The sequence below is a fragment of the Corythoichthys intestinalis genome, chromosome 20 (genome assembly GCF_030265065.1).
Source record: "Corythoichthys intestinalis isolate RoL2023-P3 chromosome 20, ASM3026506v1, whole genome shotgun sequence".
NCBI lineage: Eukaryota > Metazoa > Chordata > Actinopteri > Syngnathiformes > Syngnathidae > Corythoichthys > Corythoichthys intestinalis.
In genome coordinates, this window is record NC_080414.1 from 19,474,861 (window position 1) to 19,492,787 (window position 17,927).

Consider the following 17,927-nt stretch of genomic DNA (forward strand, 5'->3'; position numbering starts at 1 on the left):
CGTGAGAGCTCATCGCCGTCAACACGACAGTAACGATAGGAACTATTGTTATTTGGGTTGGAGACAGATATAGTTGACGGACACACACAGGAAGTGTGTTGTTACGTTTGTTATGGTCCGAGTTGCGGAGCTGCAATAAACGTCGACTCAAATGAGTTCAAGAAACTAAATTCTGTGCTTTATGAAGAGTGAAAAAAGCAGAATTTAACACGGACGAAATCATTCGGCTGATTAGAGTGAAGTATTACTGAAACAAAATGGTGACGTCACGTACCGTAATGGTCAGCAACGCGTCGCCGCATACGTTTCTTCAACACAACGTGGCCGTGTCAATAAAAAAAAATCAGTTTATATACATATATATATATATATATATATATATATATATATATATAAATATATATATATATATATATATATATATATATATATATATATATATATATATATATATATATATATATATATATATATATTTCTGTCTCCATCCATGTACCCGTTTATAATGCGCACCATGATTTTACAAGTTGATTTTGAGGAAAAAAAGTGTCCGTTATATTCGGGAAATTATGGTATTTTTAAAAGGAGCATATGTCCGGTTTTCCTTGGTTAATCAGTGCCAAATAAAAACTGGGAGAGAGGTTGAAATCCGCACTTCCGAGTCATGTTGAGAGCGGCGCTCAACATCAAATGCTTCATTTTTTACGGTGCTAAAGACACCACATGATTGAGCAGGCTGGCCAGGAGCTAGAATGGCAAGCTTGCATCTGATTGGTATAATGGAGTCATGTGATTATTTTTGCGACGTCTCATTGGTGAAATCGGTGAGCTACTTGCTACTACTACAGCAGAAAATCTAATTAATCCAATAATATCTTGTTTATTTAGCACCTTTGGATAACTTTGAGAGTCCAGCTGAATGTAAAACAGTGCTTATTCGCTACCACAAAAGCTTAAAATTGTAAAATTGTATCAGGGTGAAAAATTTGACAGAACACCTTCTGTGAACATGTGTGTGAATGTGGGGGGCCTGGGAGGTCAAGTCATCAGCCAATCAAACTTGCGTTTGAGGGGGGGGGAATGGACTAGCACATTCAGCAAGTGAAGAGGGGTCAAAGTAAGTCTGAACATATTGAAAGTACTGTAATTTACTTAATAATGGTAGGGTTAATTATATCCTTACAACATGGGAAGATGATTTAAATTACCTATATAATTGAAATCATTATATAATGCAAATAAGTTTGCTTAAAAGTTGGTAGTGTTATGTCCCTACCTTCCCTACAACAATCATTGGACCGGTTTAATGAGTGCCCAATTAAAGGTTAAAATAAATTACAATTTTAAAAATATTTTTAGAAGTGACATAAGGCGTTACGCAGAAAACAAACTAAAGTGAATTATTTTGTTAATTCATCGTCTTTATGCACTTCCGGGGAGGATCCAAAATGGCGGACAGCGCAGTAGCAGCTTCCGCCTAGTGAATGAAGTCAGCTGACCTCAGTTTGCTGCTGTCACGCACTACAGCGCGCATCGTTTTCTCTCGAAGCAAGACAGCAAAACCGCAGCTTCGTGACCTCACGGTGAGACTAGTACATTCTTTCAACCACCGCGCGTTGTTTACACATCCCTGTCTATGCTATTTTAAATTTACAATTGCTTATCGTTTTAAGACTAGTCACCATTGCACCAAAATGCCGGAGATCCCCTGTTCTATCTCAGGCCAATGGTCTCTCGCGTTGTGATAATGTTAAGAATTATCCTCGTAAATTCCATATGAACATTACGTCAAATCAGAAGTGAGTTAACTGTTTTATTTTGCTTGTGATTACATTGAATGGCACGATTACTAGCATGCGTAAAATGAAGATGCACCAAATATGATTCTCTCTAGCATAACGATATTCGTTCAAAATCATACCAATTGGCTGCGTTTCACGGGTTAACTCGTTTATGTAAGGTTTTCAATTCGCACCAGGACACCAAGATCGTGCCACTTACATGCAACATTCTGAACACAATATTTACCTGTGCGCGCACACAGTCCTTGTAACCGCTAGGTGACACCAGGAAGACAACAGTACACCTTTTAACCACTTTACAGTGACGCCAATGTATTATTACATTTGAAATATATCGAAACGAGTAATTGAAAAATTCCCCTTTCCCAGTTACAGTGTGCACACAGATTTTCCACTTCCCCATCTGTCCAGTCAGTCATGTGCCACCGTCACATGATCATGAAATATCACTTCACATCCAGTGTCCTTTTGGGGAATGCATGCAAGATTATAAAATGAATTCACATACACAGTCACTGCATGTCAATATGTGCAATAAATAAATCAAGCAGGCCCTTATCAGCCAAGCAACCTTATCTCTGCATTGTTTAAGCTTGTCAAGTACTCAAGCGATCCTTTTTTTTTTTTTTAATCATTATTTTTTTAGATGTTTCACGCAGTTACATTAGTGGCCTATCGTCTAGAGAAGCATTGAAATATTTGTCCTTCCAGTTTAAATCCAGTGACAATGGACACATCCAAGCTGCCTAAAATCCGGGATGAGGACCGGGAAAGCCAGTTTGGATACGTGCATGGAGTCTCCGGACCAGGTTACTGCCTCACTGTGTATTGTTGGTGTGGTTCACCATGTTTCTAAAGGTGTTATTTCTTCACTCTAGTGGTGACGGCGACCGCCATGGCAGGGGCGGCCATGTACGAGCTGGTTCGCGTGGGTCACAGCGAGTTGGTGGGAGAGATTATCCGACTGGAGGGAGACATGGCCACCATCCAAGTCTATGAGGAGACATGTATCCTTTTTTCATAACACATATTCAAGGATCAGGATGAGTCTGGGTATATTTTCCTGAGTTAGCATCCCAGCCGGCGTGTCGGTCGGCGATCCGGTGCTACGTACCGGGAAGCCTCTTTCTGTGGAGCTGGGTCCGGGAATCATGGGCTCCATTTTTGACGGCATCCAGCGGCCCCTGAAGGACATCAACGACCTTACGAAAAGCATCTACATCCCAAGAGGAGTCAACATTGGATCGCTCAACAGAGATATCAAATGGGAGTTCTCACCCGTTAAGAGTCTGCGGGTACGTAGCATATAAGCCGTGTCTTTAGATCTCACGGTTAACCCTTTGAGAACAGAAGTCACTGTAGTAGACATCGATTCAAAAGTTATCATTTGCCTAAATCATTTACTGCCAGCAATGGTCTCAGAGTATGTGTTGTGGTGGTTTGGTAAAAGAGGGAAATTTATATTAAAAACTAGAGGTGTGCATCGGCACTGCCCTCACGATTCGATTCGATTACGATTCGGAGGGCCACAATTCGATTCGATTCAGAGGGGTCACGATTCGGTTCGATTCGGCAATGCATCGCGATGCATTAAAGCCTGGGATGCATTAAAATTCTAAAGCAAAGCATATTTTTCGTGAATCATGAGGCAACACAAGCGGTCAGACATTAAACAACTTTTTATTGGCTCTTGTGTCACTCCTGGTTGAAGTCAAATGAAAATACTTTCAGATATATATATTAAAAAAAAAACGGACAGCAGCATTTAATTAGTGCTTTAAATGAGACCAGGGCTTTCTCTTTTCGTTTTACACACAGTAGCAGCCTTTCACACAGTGTAACATCTGAACTCCTGTGCAAAATCAGTTATAACAATCACTGTATTTTAGTGACAACGACCCATCAATAAAAATATTCAAGTAAATATTAAAGAAAACGACAAAGAAAATATTGTAGTGCAGCAGCATTTTTATCGCAATATCAATCCAGGGATCAGTTCAGTTGCAAACAAAACATCAACTAAATTGCAATGTAGAACAAAAGTTAAATGTTGGCCTAGCCCACTATATATGTGCAATAGAGGTTAGATCGGGCCTAAAAAATCCAGCCCCACCCGACACGGCCTGCTGGTATTGAAGCCCGACCCGAGCCCAATCAATTAACTAGATTTGCAGGCCCAGCCCGAAAAACCCGAATTAAAAAATGTTTTTTTTAATAATTTATTTTTTTGGGAGTGACGCAAAAAAAAAAACGCAGCAGCAGCAATTTATTTTCATTTCTTCGAGTTGGCAGAAAAAAGCGCAAGTTTTCTTAATGTTTAAATAGTCTACATATTTTTATGATCATTATAAAAGCATTTACACAACCAAATAACGCTGGGAAAGTTTAACATAAAAAAAAAAATGCGGTTTTGCAGGCACACAGAGGAGAAGATTCAAAATGATCACATTTGTGTTGCCTTTGTGTGCATAAATAAAAGTGTCTTTCGTAACGAATTCTCAGTTGGCAGAAAAAAACGCAAGTTTTCTTAATGTTTAAATAGTCTACATATTTTTATGATCATTATAAAAGCATTTACACAACAAAATACCGCTGGGAAAGTTTAATATTAAAAAAAAAAACATGCGGGCCACGGCGTTCATGTGCGTGCACAAGCAAATGCACAATTTAGAGAGCCTGCTCTCGGTTTTATCCCTTTTTTATAATTTATTGGTCCGGCGCGGCGGCCCGAACCGACCCAAACATGAATGCTTAACATTTTGGGCCTGACTTTCGGGTCGGGCCCAAAATGTTCATCGGTTCGGGCACAAGATCTAACCTCTAAGAGATAGGACATAACACAACAATGGCTGAAGCGGAGAAAGAGCAGTGACGTGCGGTCAGGGGAGGCAGGTGAGGCAGAGCCTCACCTGTCATCATGACAAAAAAAAAATTATAGCATCAAATTTATATTAATATTTGTCCATTGCTCTTTATGTATGACTCATTTCAAACATTTTTTATAGTCAAAATCGCTGAATTTGCCTATTTCCTGTTCAAATAAAGAAATGAAACGAGAGGTGCGGCAGCAATAAGTAAAGCCTCACCTCTGATTGCGCAATCCATAACAAACTGGGTTGCTATATGGAATTGGAGCGTGCTGGTTGCCGTACATCTGCATGTCGCCATTATAATGTTTCCAGATACGTTTATTTGACCTGATTTTCCACAGTCTGGCTAATGTCTTTAACCCTTAAAATTTAATGTTTGTTAGCGACATATTTAGTTTTGCTGATGGGAAATAAAACCGCAGTGAAAAAGCGCAGGTTGCGGCAGATAGTACTCTGCCGCACTGAAAGGGGGCGTACGTGAAACGGGACTTTCCGTCAAAAGTGGACGCGATTAACTCAACACCGGAGCTAAAAGGTTTGCTTCAAACTACGGGACAGAAGATAACTCGCGCTTTTCAAACAGACTGGTACACCCGAAAAGACTGGCTATGTGGCTGTCCTTCGAAAAATCGGCTTTGCTGCTTTCCCTGCCTTTTCTTCTCAACTTGTGCCAATGTCTGGACTAACACGAGATATTGTGACATTAAAAAACTACCACGAAGCCTCAGCAAACATGAGAGCTCGACCACTCACATTCAAAGCCTGATTGCTTTAAAAACTTTTGGAAGCTCAAGGATCGATTTGGCTTTGACGAACAGCGGAAGCTCAACGGTAGCACCCATCATGCTAAGGTAAGGGAAATCCGAAAGAGTTTGAAAGACCTCATTAATGCAACCTGCATCCTAGCTAAACAGGAGTTAACATTTCGTGGTAACGATGAGCGTGTAAGCTCTTCTAAACGTGGCATATATGTAGAACGATTACATGGTTTTGCTGAGAAAGATGAAAGGTTAGCTAGACATTTGGACACATCCACTGGGTTTTCTGGCTTGTCAAATAGAACACAGAACGATCTAATTGAAGCAATCCTCTCCATTGAGGCAGAGAGATTTTTTTAATGTAAAGGAAAATAAGGAGGACTTTTACAAAAAGGGCGTAGGTTTGCATAGGGACGGTAGGGACATAACACTACCAACTTTTCAGGATGCTAAAATTGTCCCCACCAACGTTTAAGCAACCTTACCTTTTTTGCATGATATAATGTTCAGTTACATAGAGAATTTAGATCTTTCAATAGTTCCATATGTTGTAAGGATAGAATTGACCCTACCATTATTAAGTGAATTATTTTCATTATGTTTATGTTTGCTAATAAAAACCAGACATTTATTCAGGAAGTTTTCAAAATGTTTCTTTAGTATTTTTTGAAAACGAAAGGTTTGAATCGAACAGTGTATCATCTGAACCAATGCACGTAAAAGTTATTATCAATAGATAAGTATTTATTTTGCATTGATCATTTTGCCTTTTAATTAATTAGGTTCATATACATGAGAAATGTGGCCCTTTGCCCCCTCCATCCAATCTGTTTGGTCTTATTAATGTCCCGTCCCCAGCAAAAAGTGTACCTACATGCAGGTTATGCCGTTATATCGTCCCTACGAATGTTGAGACCAAACCTATGCCCTTTCAAAGTAACGGCGGTTTTTGTGGTGAAGGACAGAAGCAAGACCAAAAAAAGTTTTCATTTCAATCTTACAAAAAAAAAAAAAAAAAAAAAAAAAGAGCTAAGACTAAGAAACATACAATAGAATATTTAAAAACTAAATTTTGGCCTTAAATAAAATATTCTTTGTTTTTCTTTTCACACTTTTTGTTTAGCAATCTGTAAGAAATTGATTAAAGTATCAGAATTACAAGTTTTAAAAACAACTGAATATTTCACTAAAGGTCAGAATTGAATTCTGTGGTTTTGTACACTACTCTTTACTCTCATTTATGTTGCATGAACTATAGAATTGCGACGGCCAACACATTGAGGGTGTAGAGCAAATGCATGTTATTTTCTTACTTTTACGTATCGATGATATGTACCGTGTGTGCGTGTTTTGTGAAGAATGCTGATGAGATATGAAATAACCAGTAGCCAATTGAATAAGGTACTCTTTTTGGTTTATATATTTGGAAATCTAACAATAAAGGAGTCAGTGCCTCACCAACCATGAACCTCACCGCACGTCAATGAGAAAGAGGGAGCGAGAAAGATTATTGATGCACCTAAGACATTGAAAGCAGACATCTGGAGACATTTTGGCTTCTACGAGGTTGGTGGGAAACTTGACCAGAGTTATGCGGTGTGTAAAAAAATGAAACATGAGAATACAAATGGGGAAACCAAATACATTGCATCACCGGAATTGCGCAGGGAAGATTTTTGAACGTACTTATATATTTTAAAATGCGCTGAATCGATTCGGCTTGTTGCCCGCATCGAATCGAATCGTCCATGCCCGGCATTGGGATGCATTGCCGCATCGATTATTGTTGACACCACTATTAAAAACGGCTCATTCGATTGCTTCCAGCTCCTCCCAGTCAAAATGGATTGGACGTCTATTGCCGTCGATGGCAGCCAAAGAGTTAGGCTATGTGAGGCCACAAGAGATTTAACAAAACAAAAATTCTCAGAGCAACATACAAATGGGCCACACAGATTTGAATATGTCTTCATTTTTCAATTTATTACAATTTGTTTTAATTTATTTGTTGAAGTTTGAATTTATTTTAATTCAGTTTTATTTAGAATTATTTGTACATTTATTACTCATAGCTTTTTAAAATGTTATTTATTTATCTAAGTAATTGTTTCTCTTTCCTTTAATGGATCCTTCAAATAATTCATTCATTTTATTTAAAATTATTCATGTATCTTTTTATTGCTCATTGCAAAATACATGCGGGGAACACTAATACTAAAATTGGAAGTCAAATGGGGGCCGCAAAATATTGTCCCGTGGGCCCATATGGTCCCCAAGGCCGGAAGTTTGAGGCCATAATTTAAAAAATTAAGAGAAAAAAAAATCATAATTCGTGCACGAAAGGATTAAGATTGATTTTTTTGGGTGTGTTTCTCTTTGTTAGGTCGGCAGTCACATCACAGGTGGAGACATCTACGGAATGGTGTTTGAGAATTCTCTTATTAAGCACAAGATCATGCTTCCACCCAAAAACAGAGGCACCGTAACTTACGTGGCTCCACCAGGACACTATGACCTCTCTGTGAGTCGAGTCCTAACTGCGTTAATATTTACCTTTTACGATTCCCACCATTGTTCGTCTCTTCATCAGGATGTAGTGATGGAGCTCGAATTCGAAGGTGTGAAGGAGAAGTTCACCATGGTCCAAGTGTGGCCTGTCAGACAAGTGCGGCCAGTCACGGAGAAGCTTCCTGCTAATCACCCGCTGCTTACCGGACAGAGAGTCCTGGACGCCCTTTTCCCGTTAGCCCTTATCACCTTTTTTGCTCGATTAAACTCCTCAGATTTCTTAACTTTTTGCTTCGTTTGTAGGTGCGTCCAGGGAGGAACCACAGCCATCCCTGGCGCTTTTGGCTGTGGGAAGACTGTCATCTCTCAGTCGCTTTCCAAGTACTCCAACAGCGACGTCATCGTCTATGTCGGCTGTGGGGAGCGCGGTAACGAAATGTCGGAAGTGCTGCGAGACTTCCCTGAGGTGAGAGAAGAAATAATTTGTTAATATTATTTTGATGTTCATTTCCATCCATTTTTATACATTTTTTAAAGTATTGAACTAAAAATGGTTCAAAGTACTCTTTTATGACTGACATTTTACTTACAACACTAGCTTATTTCATAAATGAAGTCATTGCCTGCCATTGACGGCGATAGACATCCAATCCATTTGGACTGGGAGGGGCTGGCGGTGATCAGTGGCACTAAAACATGATCATTCAGTGCCAGTCATCCCAATTAAAATGCATTTGACATTTATGACCGTCAATGGTAGTGAATGAATTATAGCAAAAAAAAATGTAGGTGCTCTCCTTTTTTTATTTGTAATTTTTATTTATAACAAGAAAAATAAGAACAGAACACAAAAGGAAAATAAATATTCCGATGTATGTGGTCCTCAATGAAGTATTCACGATTCATGGTCCAAATTTTAATCCGCCTATAGTTTTTAAAGCAATTCTAGGTAACTTTTCAACCTTTATAAATTATTTTCATAATATATAATAAATATATAATAATATAATATAAATATATAATAAACATTATAACATTTTTAAAATAGAGAATATTTACCGTTGTCCTTTTTATTATTTATTGTTATTTACTTAATAACTGATAATATGCAGTACTCACATAAACTTTCTCAACTTGGTTTAACATCAACTTGAAAGCAAAACAACACGTAAAAGAGTTGAGCGAGAGTAAAATTTTTTAAATGGTAATTGAGTAATTTTTAATTGAAAATTATTTGGCACCAAATGGTTAAAAAATCATTTCAAGTAACACTAGGTAACTTTTAAACCTTTGTAAAATACAATGCCCTCCATAATTATTGGCACCCCTGGTTAAGATGTGTTTTTTAGCTTCTAATATTTTTTTTTTAATTCAAATAATATGGGACCTTAATGGGGAAAAAAAGAGAAAAATCCAACCTTCAATACAAGTGCATTTATTCAGTGGGGAAAAAAATCACACATAAAGAAATAATTATTTGACATCAAATAATGTGTGTCACAATTATTAGCACCCCTGGTGTTAATACTTTGTACAACCCCCTTTTGCCAACAAAACAACACCTAATCTCCTGTAATGTTTCACAAGCTTGATTTTGTGTCTGGTAAACCATTTCTGTGTAGATTTGGCCATATGTTTAGGGTCATTGTCTTGCTGAAAGACCCAGTGACGACCCATCTTCAGCTTTCGGGCAGAGGGGAACAGATTTTGACTTAAAATGTCCTGGTATTTCAAAGCATTCATGATGCCATGCACCCTAACAAGGTTCCCAGGGCCTTTGGAAGCGAAACAGCCCCACAGCATCACTGACCCACCCCCATACTTCACAGTGGGTATGAGGTGCTTTTCAGCATGCACATCTTTTGTGGCACGCCAGACCCACTTAGAGTGTTTGTTGCCAAAAAGCACAATCTTGGTCTCATCTGACCAAAGCAAGCCTGGGACCGTATTGACTTGCATTGAAGGTTGGATTTTTCTCTTTTTTTTTCCATTAAGGTCCCATATTATTTGAATTTAAAAAAATATATTAGAAGCTAAAAAACACATCTTAACCAGGGGTGCCAATAATTATGGAGGGCACTGTATTTTCATAACATTTGTGATAATATGTTGACTTACAACTAATTGAATGACACCTCTTTTATATCTTGAGGGGGGTCTGTATCCCTTTCACTGACACTAATCCACTTTGAGGAGGGTGGCAGAAACCCTGCCACATAAAAGATCTACAAATGTGCTGACTGCTTTACGGTATACGTCACTTCCTTCTTTCCCCATTCATCATAAAAACGGTTGATGCGAACACTTTCACGCGAATTATGTAAAGATGGCAGAGCAACAAAAGAGACAAAAGTTTTGTCTGAGGAGGCAAAAAAAGTAAGGCTATCAGGATCTACAGACATACAAACATTTTGCCTGGTACACCAGACTCACCGCTTTACCAGCTATTGAGTCTGGCCACCATTCAGCGGATACAATCCAGGGCGGAGCAAGCCACAGCAAACAGACAGCGGAGTGGACCAATCAGCGACGGGCAGACGTAACGTTAGTAAAACGACGAGGGCAGGATGAGGGACTTGCGCGCGGAAGTAAACATACGAGGAGAGCGGAGTTTATTCAACGTGGCTAGCGCGAGACAGACTGTTGTCAATGACTCGTGTCGATGTGTTTTTGGTAATTTAAAACTGATTTTACCGTGGATTGGAACATATTTTCCTGTTCACCATCTGTGTTGTTGTGGAGACGACTTCCGACACGCAAGAGTGACGTTGCTCGTTAAGAACACGTCACGCAAATCAACGAATCTGATTCGTCGATTGATTTTGTACCTGCTCGAGAGGCCGTTAATGGGCTGGTTCCCAGACTTTTCTCTCAATGTTTGAAAAATACGAGGAGAACAGTCTGGCCGTGCCAGGCAAACAAACATTGGCCCGGGTTTCACTCGCTGGTGTGAACCCCCCAACAAACGAACTCGTTCGCACTGACGGGTGGGGTGGAGGGGTTAGCCACACTAACTTACTTACCAACACTTTGATTGGAGATTTTATGACACTGCGGGAGTGCGGGTGTGCGCTGGTCCTCATGGGAAACGGTCTTCCTTAAGGCAAAACACTTCCGCTTTTGTCCACCGGTGTTGCTAAAATCAACCAAAACTAAATAGCTACCAAGTGCTAATCGCAAAAACAATCTGTGATTAATCGACTATCAAATAAGTCTTTTGTGGCTGGCCTACTTCACTTATTGCAGTATTTGTTGTGTACAGCTGACAATGGAAGTGGATGGTAAGACTGAGAGCATCATGAAGCGGACGGCGCTGGTTGCCAACACCTCCAACATGCCCGTAGCTGCCCGAGAAGCCTCCATCTACACAGGTACATGCCATCCCATCCCATACCTGTCAACCCGAGGCCGTTGGCAATCTTACAAATAGTGACGTATGCCCTTACAAATTGGTGACTAATCTTACAACGTTGTATATAGCGTGCAATATGAAACAAATATAAAACTCAATTTTTAAAATATGAATTTATTGGTAATATTGTAACATATAACCTGGTGCAATCATAGAACAATCAATATCTTCAGCTACATCATGATTACTAAAATTTAACAGTGACTTTTGTTATAATTGTATGTAGCACCTTTGGCAATTTCTATCATGTCTTGATGGCTACACTTCATGGCACTTCAGCTCGCAATTCAGTTTGACTTGAAGATAGATTAAATTTACTGACCAATGCAATCTTTTAGTCAGGGAACATTTCTTTTGCAAATTCTGAGAAGTGATCCGCAATAGTTGCAGGCAAATTGTGTTCGGCAACAAATTGGCAGAATAAAATCTCCGCTTTCGTCACTTTTCATTCTGCAGACTTCATCTTTACGACCAGTGTTGTTAATCTTACTTTTAAAAAGTAGTTATTTAGTTACAAATTACTCCTCCCATAGAGGAGTTGAGTTAGTAACTCAGTTACCTGAATGTGAGCGTCATTAGTTACTTGGCAAAGTAACTGGTGTTACCTTCCCTGGTTTTTTTTGTTTTTTTTTTTAATTAAAAAAAAAAAAAAAACATAGTAACCTTTGCTATATTTGGAAATCGTTTAATGTTATGAATCAACTCTTAAAGTTGTTAAAATTGCTACCGTTTTTGCATTAGTTCCCTTCTGTCTACTTTCGACATGTTAAAGTTTTAAAACTGTTTCATCATTTAAAGATAGATTAAAGTCAAGGTTTTGCCCATTTAGGAGTATTTTAGATAAAAAGTTACTTAGGTTCGCTAGGAAGGTTCACTATAACAGAGCCTTTCTGAGAAGTCTACTGCTTCAAAATGGCGTCTGTTTATTAACGCCGCCGTCCGTCATTTCGCATGTAGTTCTATAAGCATGTGATATCTAGGCGTAGATTTTAGGCTGTCGGCTACAGTCAGGAAATATTGGAGCCACCTAGCCTAGCATCGCGTTTGCTACAGCGTCACAACAAACACGTCTCTCTGTGTCTCTGACTTTTTCTCGCTTCATTCAACCAACGTAGTAATGCATCATAACGCACATTGTCTCGTTGCCGAAACAGTGACAAAATCCAAACGGAGAAAAAAAAACTTAATGCACCAAAAACATACAGATTTTGAACGTACAGCGTTCACATTTAAAAATCAGTGCTCACTTGTACAAATTACGCCGAAACCGTACAACTTGACAGGTATGTGCCATCCCAACACAGGGCTCATTTTTGTAACACCCGTCTTACAATGTCTTTTGGCAGGCATCACACTTTCTGAGTATTTCCGAGACATGGGATACAACGTCAGCATGATGGCCGACTCCACGTCCCGATGGGCCGAAGCTCTCAGGGAGATTTCGGGACGTTTAGCTGAGATGCCTGCTGGTAAGTGATGTCATAAAATAACCTCCAGGCGACGCTAGTTCACCAAAGTTGTGACAAATGTAATATTAGTGTGTTATGTCAACAGATAGTGGCTACCCGGCCTACCTGGGCGCCCGTCTGGCCTCTTTCTATGAACGGGCCGGAAGGGTGAAGTGTCTGGGCAACCCCGAGAGGGAAGGCAGCGTCAGCATCGTTGGAGCGTAAGTATCAGTTTTGTTTTTAATAATACTTTTTGATTTTAGTCATATTTTATTCAGTTCAAAATACTTGACGTATACTCAAAAACCGTTAGTCAGTATACATTGAAAGGTTTTAGTTTTAAACAAATAAAGGTTTCCAGCAGTTTAGATGAACATTTACAGCACACACTGTTTTCAGAATAGTTTTATTTCTGCGAAATTCCTCGAGTGCAATAATATGAACATGTTCAAAATCTGAGCAAAGGCTGATGCATAAGTATGTATGCATGTAAGCTAACATGCTTAAGTTAGCAGTGCAAACAAGCTAAAATATCACCCTGAACTCGGCACTCCATTTTCACAAAAAATGTGGAAAATGTTTGAAATATAAAAATTATAACAGACTATTTGATGATTGGAATTTTATGTCTATGATATCTAAAAATTAAAAATTACTTGATACAACTTATCTTTGAGTAGAGGCTGCTTTAAATTACCGGTAGTAGTATTTCTCCAGACTTGTTGCTGCCGTCTCCAACTGCAATAATGCAATGTTTTCTTCTTCTGGTTTTATTATGTTTTGAGTAAAATAACAATGGTGAGTGTACGACGGAGGATTATGGCCAAATAAAGGAGAAGTAAAAAAAGGACTGTGAGATTAAAGGCGTACTGGTACTGCGAGAAAAAAAGTCGTATTATTACGTAAGGTAAACCGCTACACTACTTTACGTATATGTACCTTAGCTGGGAGCTACGACAAAGCATCAATATAAAGCCATCTATTGATTATAATTTGATGTAGATAACCCAAAAGATAAACGATTTTCCTACTTATGAAGTACATTCTAAAATATTGACTCAGGAAATGAACAATATTATTTCAATTCGCAATTAGGTCACTTATGTCGTAAAGCTACTACGTAGCTGGGAGCTACGACGAAGTGTTGGTAGCCTATAAATCATTCTATTGATAATGATTTGATGTACATGAGCTAAAATATGAAGGATTTTTTTTTCTTATTTGTAAAATCGATTCTAAAACACAAGATGCTTTCAACAATGTGGATTTTAACAGTGGCGAAGCGCAACGTAAAGTAAGTAGCAGTTTATTCAGCCACATTAGCCCAACGAAATAATACGACTTTTATCCTCGTAGTATTAGTACGAGAAAAATGTCGTACTAATACCATGAGAAAAAAAGTCCAACTGTTACAACGTGGAAAAAGTTGTACTGTTACGTAGCGGTAATGTTGTACCTCACTTAAAATCCACAATATTGTAAGCATCTTGTGTTTTAGAATTGGTTTAAGGAAAAGGAAATCCTTCACATTTTGGCTCATCTACATCAAATCATTATCAACAGAATTATTCATAGGCTACCAACACTTTGTCGTATCTCCCAGCTACGTCTATATACAGTGTATCACAAAAGTGAGTACACCCGTCGCATTTCTGCAGATATTTAAGTATCTTTTCATGGGACAACACTGACAAAATGACACTTTGACACAATGAAAAGTAGTCTTTGTGCAGCTTATATAATAGAGTTAATTTATTCCCCCTCAAAATATAGCCATTAATATATAAACCCATGGCAACCAAAGTGAGTACACAGCATGGGAACTACATGCAGTACATCCCTAAATGTCCAAATTGAGTACTGCTTGTCATTTTCCCTCCGAAATGTCATGTGACTGATTACAGGAGTGCTGTCAGCATTGCTGCAGAGATTGAAGGGGGGGGGGGGGGGGGTCATTCCCACCACCATGCTCGACTGTAGGCATGACACACTTATCTTTGTACTCCTCACCTGGTCGCCGCCACACATGCTTGACACCATCGGAACCAAACAAATTAAACTTTGTCTCATCAGACCATAGGACATGGTTCCAGTAATCCATGTGCTTTTGTTGACATGTCTTCAGCAAACTTTTTGCGGGCTTTCTTGTGTAGCGTCTTCAGAAGAGGCTTCCTCCTGGGGTGACAGCCATGCACACCAATTTAATGTAAAGTACGGCGTATGGTCTGAGCACTAACAGGCTGACCCCCCATCTCTTTAATCTCTGCAGAAATGTTGACAGCACTCCTTTAACGAGTCACATGACATTTTGGAGGGAAAATGACAAGCAGTACTCAATTTGGACATTTAGGGATGTACAATACGTAGTTCCCATGCGGTGTACTCACTTTTGTTGCCAGGGGTTTAGATATTAATGGCTATATTTTGAGTTATTTTGAGGCGAAAATAAATTAACTCTATTATGTAAGCTGCACACAGACTACTTTTCGTTGTGTCAGTGTCATTTTGTCAGTGTTGTCCCATGAAAAGATATACTTAAATATCTGCAGAAATGCGACGGGTGTACTCACTTTTGTGATACTGTATTTTTGTTTTATTTTATTTGGCTCTAATCCTCCGTCATATGAGTGTGACGTCAGAGGGATTTTAAATGTGCCCCCTTTATAAATTTGTTATTCTAGTGTCTCGCCCCCTGGTGGTGACTTCTCTGACCCCGTTACCTCAGCCACACTTGGTATCGTCCAGGTAAGACCCCGTGATCAACCGCCACTGAGGAGCATTTGTTTATGTCGAGTCTTGTCATTTTAGGTGTTCTGGGGTCTGGATAAGAAGCTGGCTCAGAGAAAACACTTCCCCTCGGTCAACTGGCTCATCAGTTACAGCAAGTACACGCGTGCCCTAGACGAGTACTACGACAAACATTTTGCCGAGTTTGTGCCGCTGCGCACCAAGGCTAAAGAGATCCTACAGGAGGAGGAAGACCTGGCTGAGATCGTGCAGCTTGTCGGGAAGGTAAATTGTTGACATTGCTTTTTGAGAAAAATTGAGTAACCTGGTTACTAATTACCTGGTTGTGGTAGGCGTCACTGGCGGAAACGGATAAGATCACTCTGGAAGTGGCCAAGCTGATTAAAGACGACTTCCTGCAGCAGAATGGCTACACACCTTACGACAGGTGAGATTGTTGTTTTCAAAGAAAATCATAGGTAGTTTAATGCAATGTGAAGACAATGAGCATTTCAGGAGAAAATACCAGAATTTGTGATCTTTTAAACGTACGTTTAAGCAATAGCATGTGTCATTCGGCAGGTTCTGTCCCTTTTACAAGACTGTGGGGATCCTATCCAACATGATCGCGTTCTATGACATGTCACGCCATGCAGTGGAAACCACAGCGCAGAGTGACAACAAGATTACTTGGGCAATGATCCGGGAGCACCTGGGAGAAATACTATATAGGATCAGCTCCATGAAATTTAAGGTTTGTGCCTTAATTTACTAGTAAAGATAGAATTTTCTGCTTGTTCATGCTTTCACTGACCATAGACTTCACTGTACCTATTTTCGAAAAACTTCAAATTCAAATATTTTCAAAAACAAAGCCGCTAGCAACCTAAAACCAAAACAGGCACCTCCCTTAGGTATATATGAGTCTCAATGAGCAACGGCATAACAAAAATTAAAAGTAGTTTCCTATTAAAATCCTGAGTTTTTAAAAAAAAAAAAAAGTATAACAAAACTTAAAATGGCTATAAAATTCTCAGATTTTACGCTGCATGTACAAAAATCACCAAATGTGGAGATAATCACCCATATTTTAAGGATCAATAGCACAATTTAACACATTTTTTTGCCTGAAATAGCGACTTATTTTTTTATTTACTGCAAGTTTTCAACAGCTAATAAATGACTTATTAGAAACTTAATACTTTAGGAAAGCATGCAAATTTTGCATTTTTCTATATACAATCACAATTCATTTAGGGTTAATTCCGATGCCACAATTGCTTCAGCACGTCTTGCCGGGTATCTGTCCCTTTTCATTTTTAGATTGAAATGTTACATAAGATAAAACGCGTAAAAGCCAAATTAATTTTTGTATGGACGCAGAAATGTCTAAATTAACATTTTTTTGCTGAAAAGGGCAGTTGGCCAAAAATTACCTGATTATTTGAATGTAAAGTTACGCAATTGTGTATGGATAAAAAAATCCATCATGGCGGCCAACACGAAACAAAGAGCTTTTTAAGTTGAAAATTATTGTAAATCAATGCGTAAATCCCGGAATTCTATAGATATGAACATAAAAAAGTCTAGATTCTTGGTTAAAAGAAAAAAAAGAAAAAAAAGGGGGGGGGCAGTTAGCATTCATTTTACGTATTTCAAGCTAAAGTTACGCTAATTTGTTTTAAAATGCATGCATGGTGCTATTTTATATATTAATTACCTTGAATCCTCGACCAAATCACTCTTGAGACACTCCTGCCTGCTTGTATGCACTAAAGCCTTTGTCCTGTTTCCACCTAAATCCGGCATTAGAACGCAGTCTGTTTGAGTTTACCGCAGTGAAAGCTGCTACAACACTCTGCCTGGCCCGGCCCCCTACGGGAAGCTGTGGCGCAATGTTTGTAGGAGCTGTCTCGTCAACTTATAGTGAAATCTATGCACTGACCTTAATATTATAGATTTGTTTGATGTGATAAAAATAAAAAACTAGTTTAACAAGCTTCATATTGTGTCAATGCAGGACCCGGTGAAGGACGGCGAGGCCAAGATAAAGGGCGAGTACGCACAGCTGCTGGAAGACATGCAGAACGCCTTCCGTACTTTGGAAGAATAGACATTTCTCTTTGTTGTTTTTGTCTCTAAACCGTCACATTCCACGTTTCTTGCTTCCCTTCCGTGTGTGCAAATTACAGAGGTCAAAGTGAAAGATGTACTGTATTTGTGATTATTTGGTGCTGAAGTCGGCACACTCTGGATCTGGATCCTCTGCATGATCTTGAATTTTCATGTCTCCCTTTTGTTTACATCATCATCATCATCATCACCACGTGTGTGGTTGCTGTACTCCGTTGTTCACACACTATCATCTCTGTACAGAAGAATTATGAGCAGAATATGTAATG

The 17,927-nt window shown here is 39.0% G+C and overlaps 1 protein-coding gene across 2 annotated transcripts in view; it reads left to right on the forward strand.

Annotated features, from left to right (window-relative positions):
• atp6v1ab (ATPase H+ transporting V1 subunit Ab) overlaps nt 1-17,878 on the forward strand; it is a 27,709-nt gene extending 9,831 nt beyond the window's left edge. Inside the window, exons 1-15 of one of the 2 annotated variants that reach the window (XM_057824312.1) lie at nt 1,421-1,583; nt 2,514-2,611; nt 2,681-2,809; nt 2,883-3,097; nt 7,814-7,951; nt 8,021-8,172; nt 8,242-8,404; nt 11,201-11,309; nt 12,697-12,819; nt 12,905-13,019; nt 15,480-15,543; nt 15,607-15,810; nt 15,879-15,973; nt 16,108-16,279; nt 17,546-17,878. In XM_057824312.1, coding sequence (XP_057680295.1) covers nt 2,530-2,611; nt 2,681-2,809; nt 2,883-3,097; nt 7,814-7,951; nt 8,021-8,172; nt 8,242-8,404; nt 11,201-11,309; nt 12,697-12,819; nt 12,905-13,019; nt 15,480-15,543; nt 15,607-15,810; nt 15,879-15,973; nt 16,108-16,279; nt 17,546-17,638 — 1,854 coding nt within the window. In that variant the 5' untranslated portion in view covers nt 1,421-1,583; nt 2,514-2,529 and the 3' untranslated portion in view covers nt 17,639-17,878. Of the gene's footprint in view, nt 1-1,420; nt 1,584-2,513; nt 2,612-2,680; nt 2,810-2,882; nt 3,098-7,813; nt 7,952-8,020; nt 8,173-8,241; nt 8,405-11,200; nt 11,310-12,696; nt 12,820-12,904; nt 13,020-15,479; nt 15,544-15,606; nt 15,811-15,878; nt 15,974-16,107; nt 16,280-17,545 lie in introns of those variants that run through there. The other variant, XM_057824313.1, reaches the window with a different exon arrangement.
• Nucleotides 17,879-17,927: the final 49 nt, after the last annotated feature.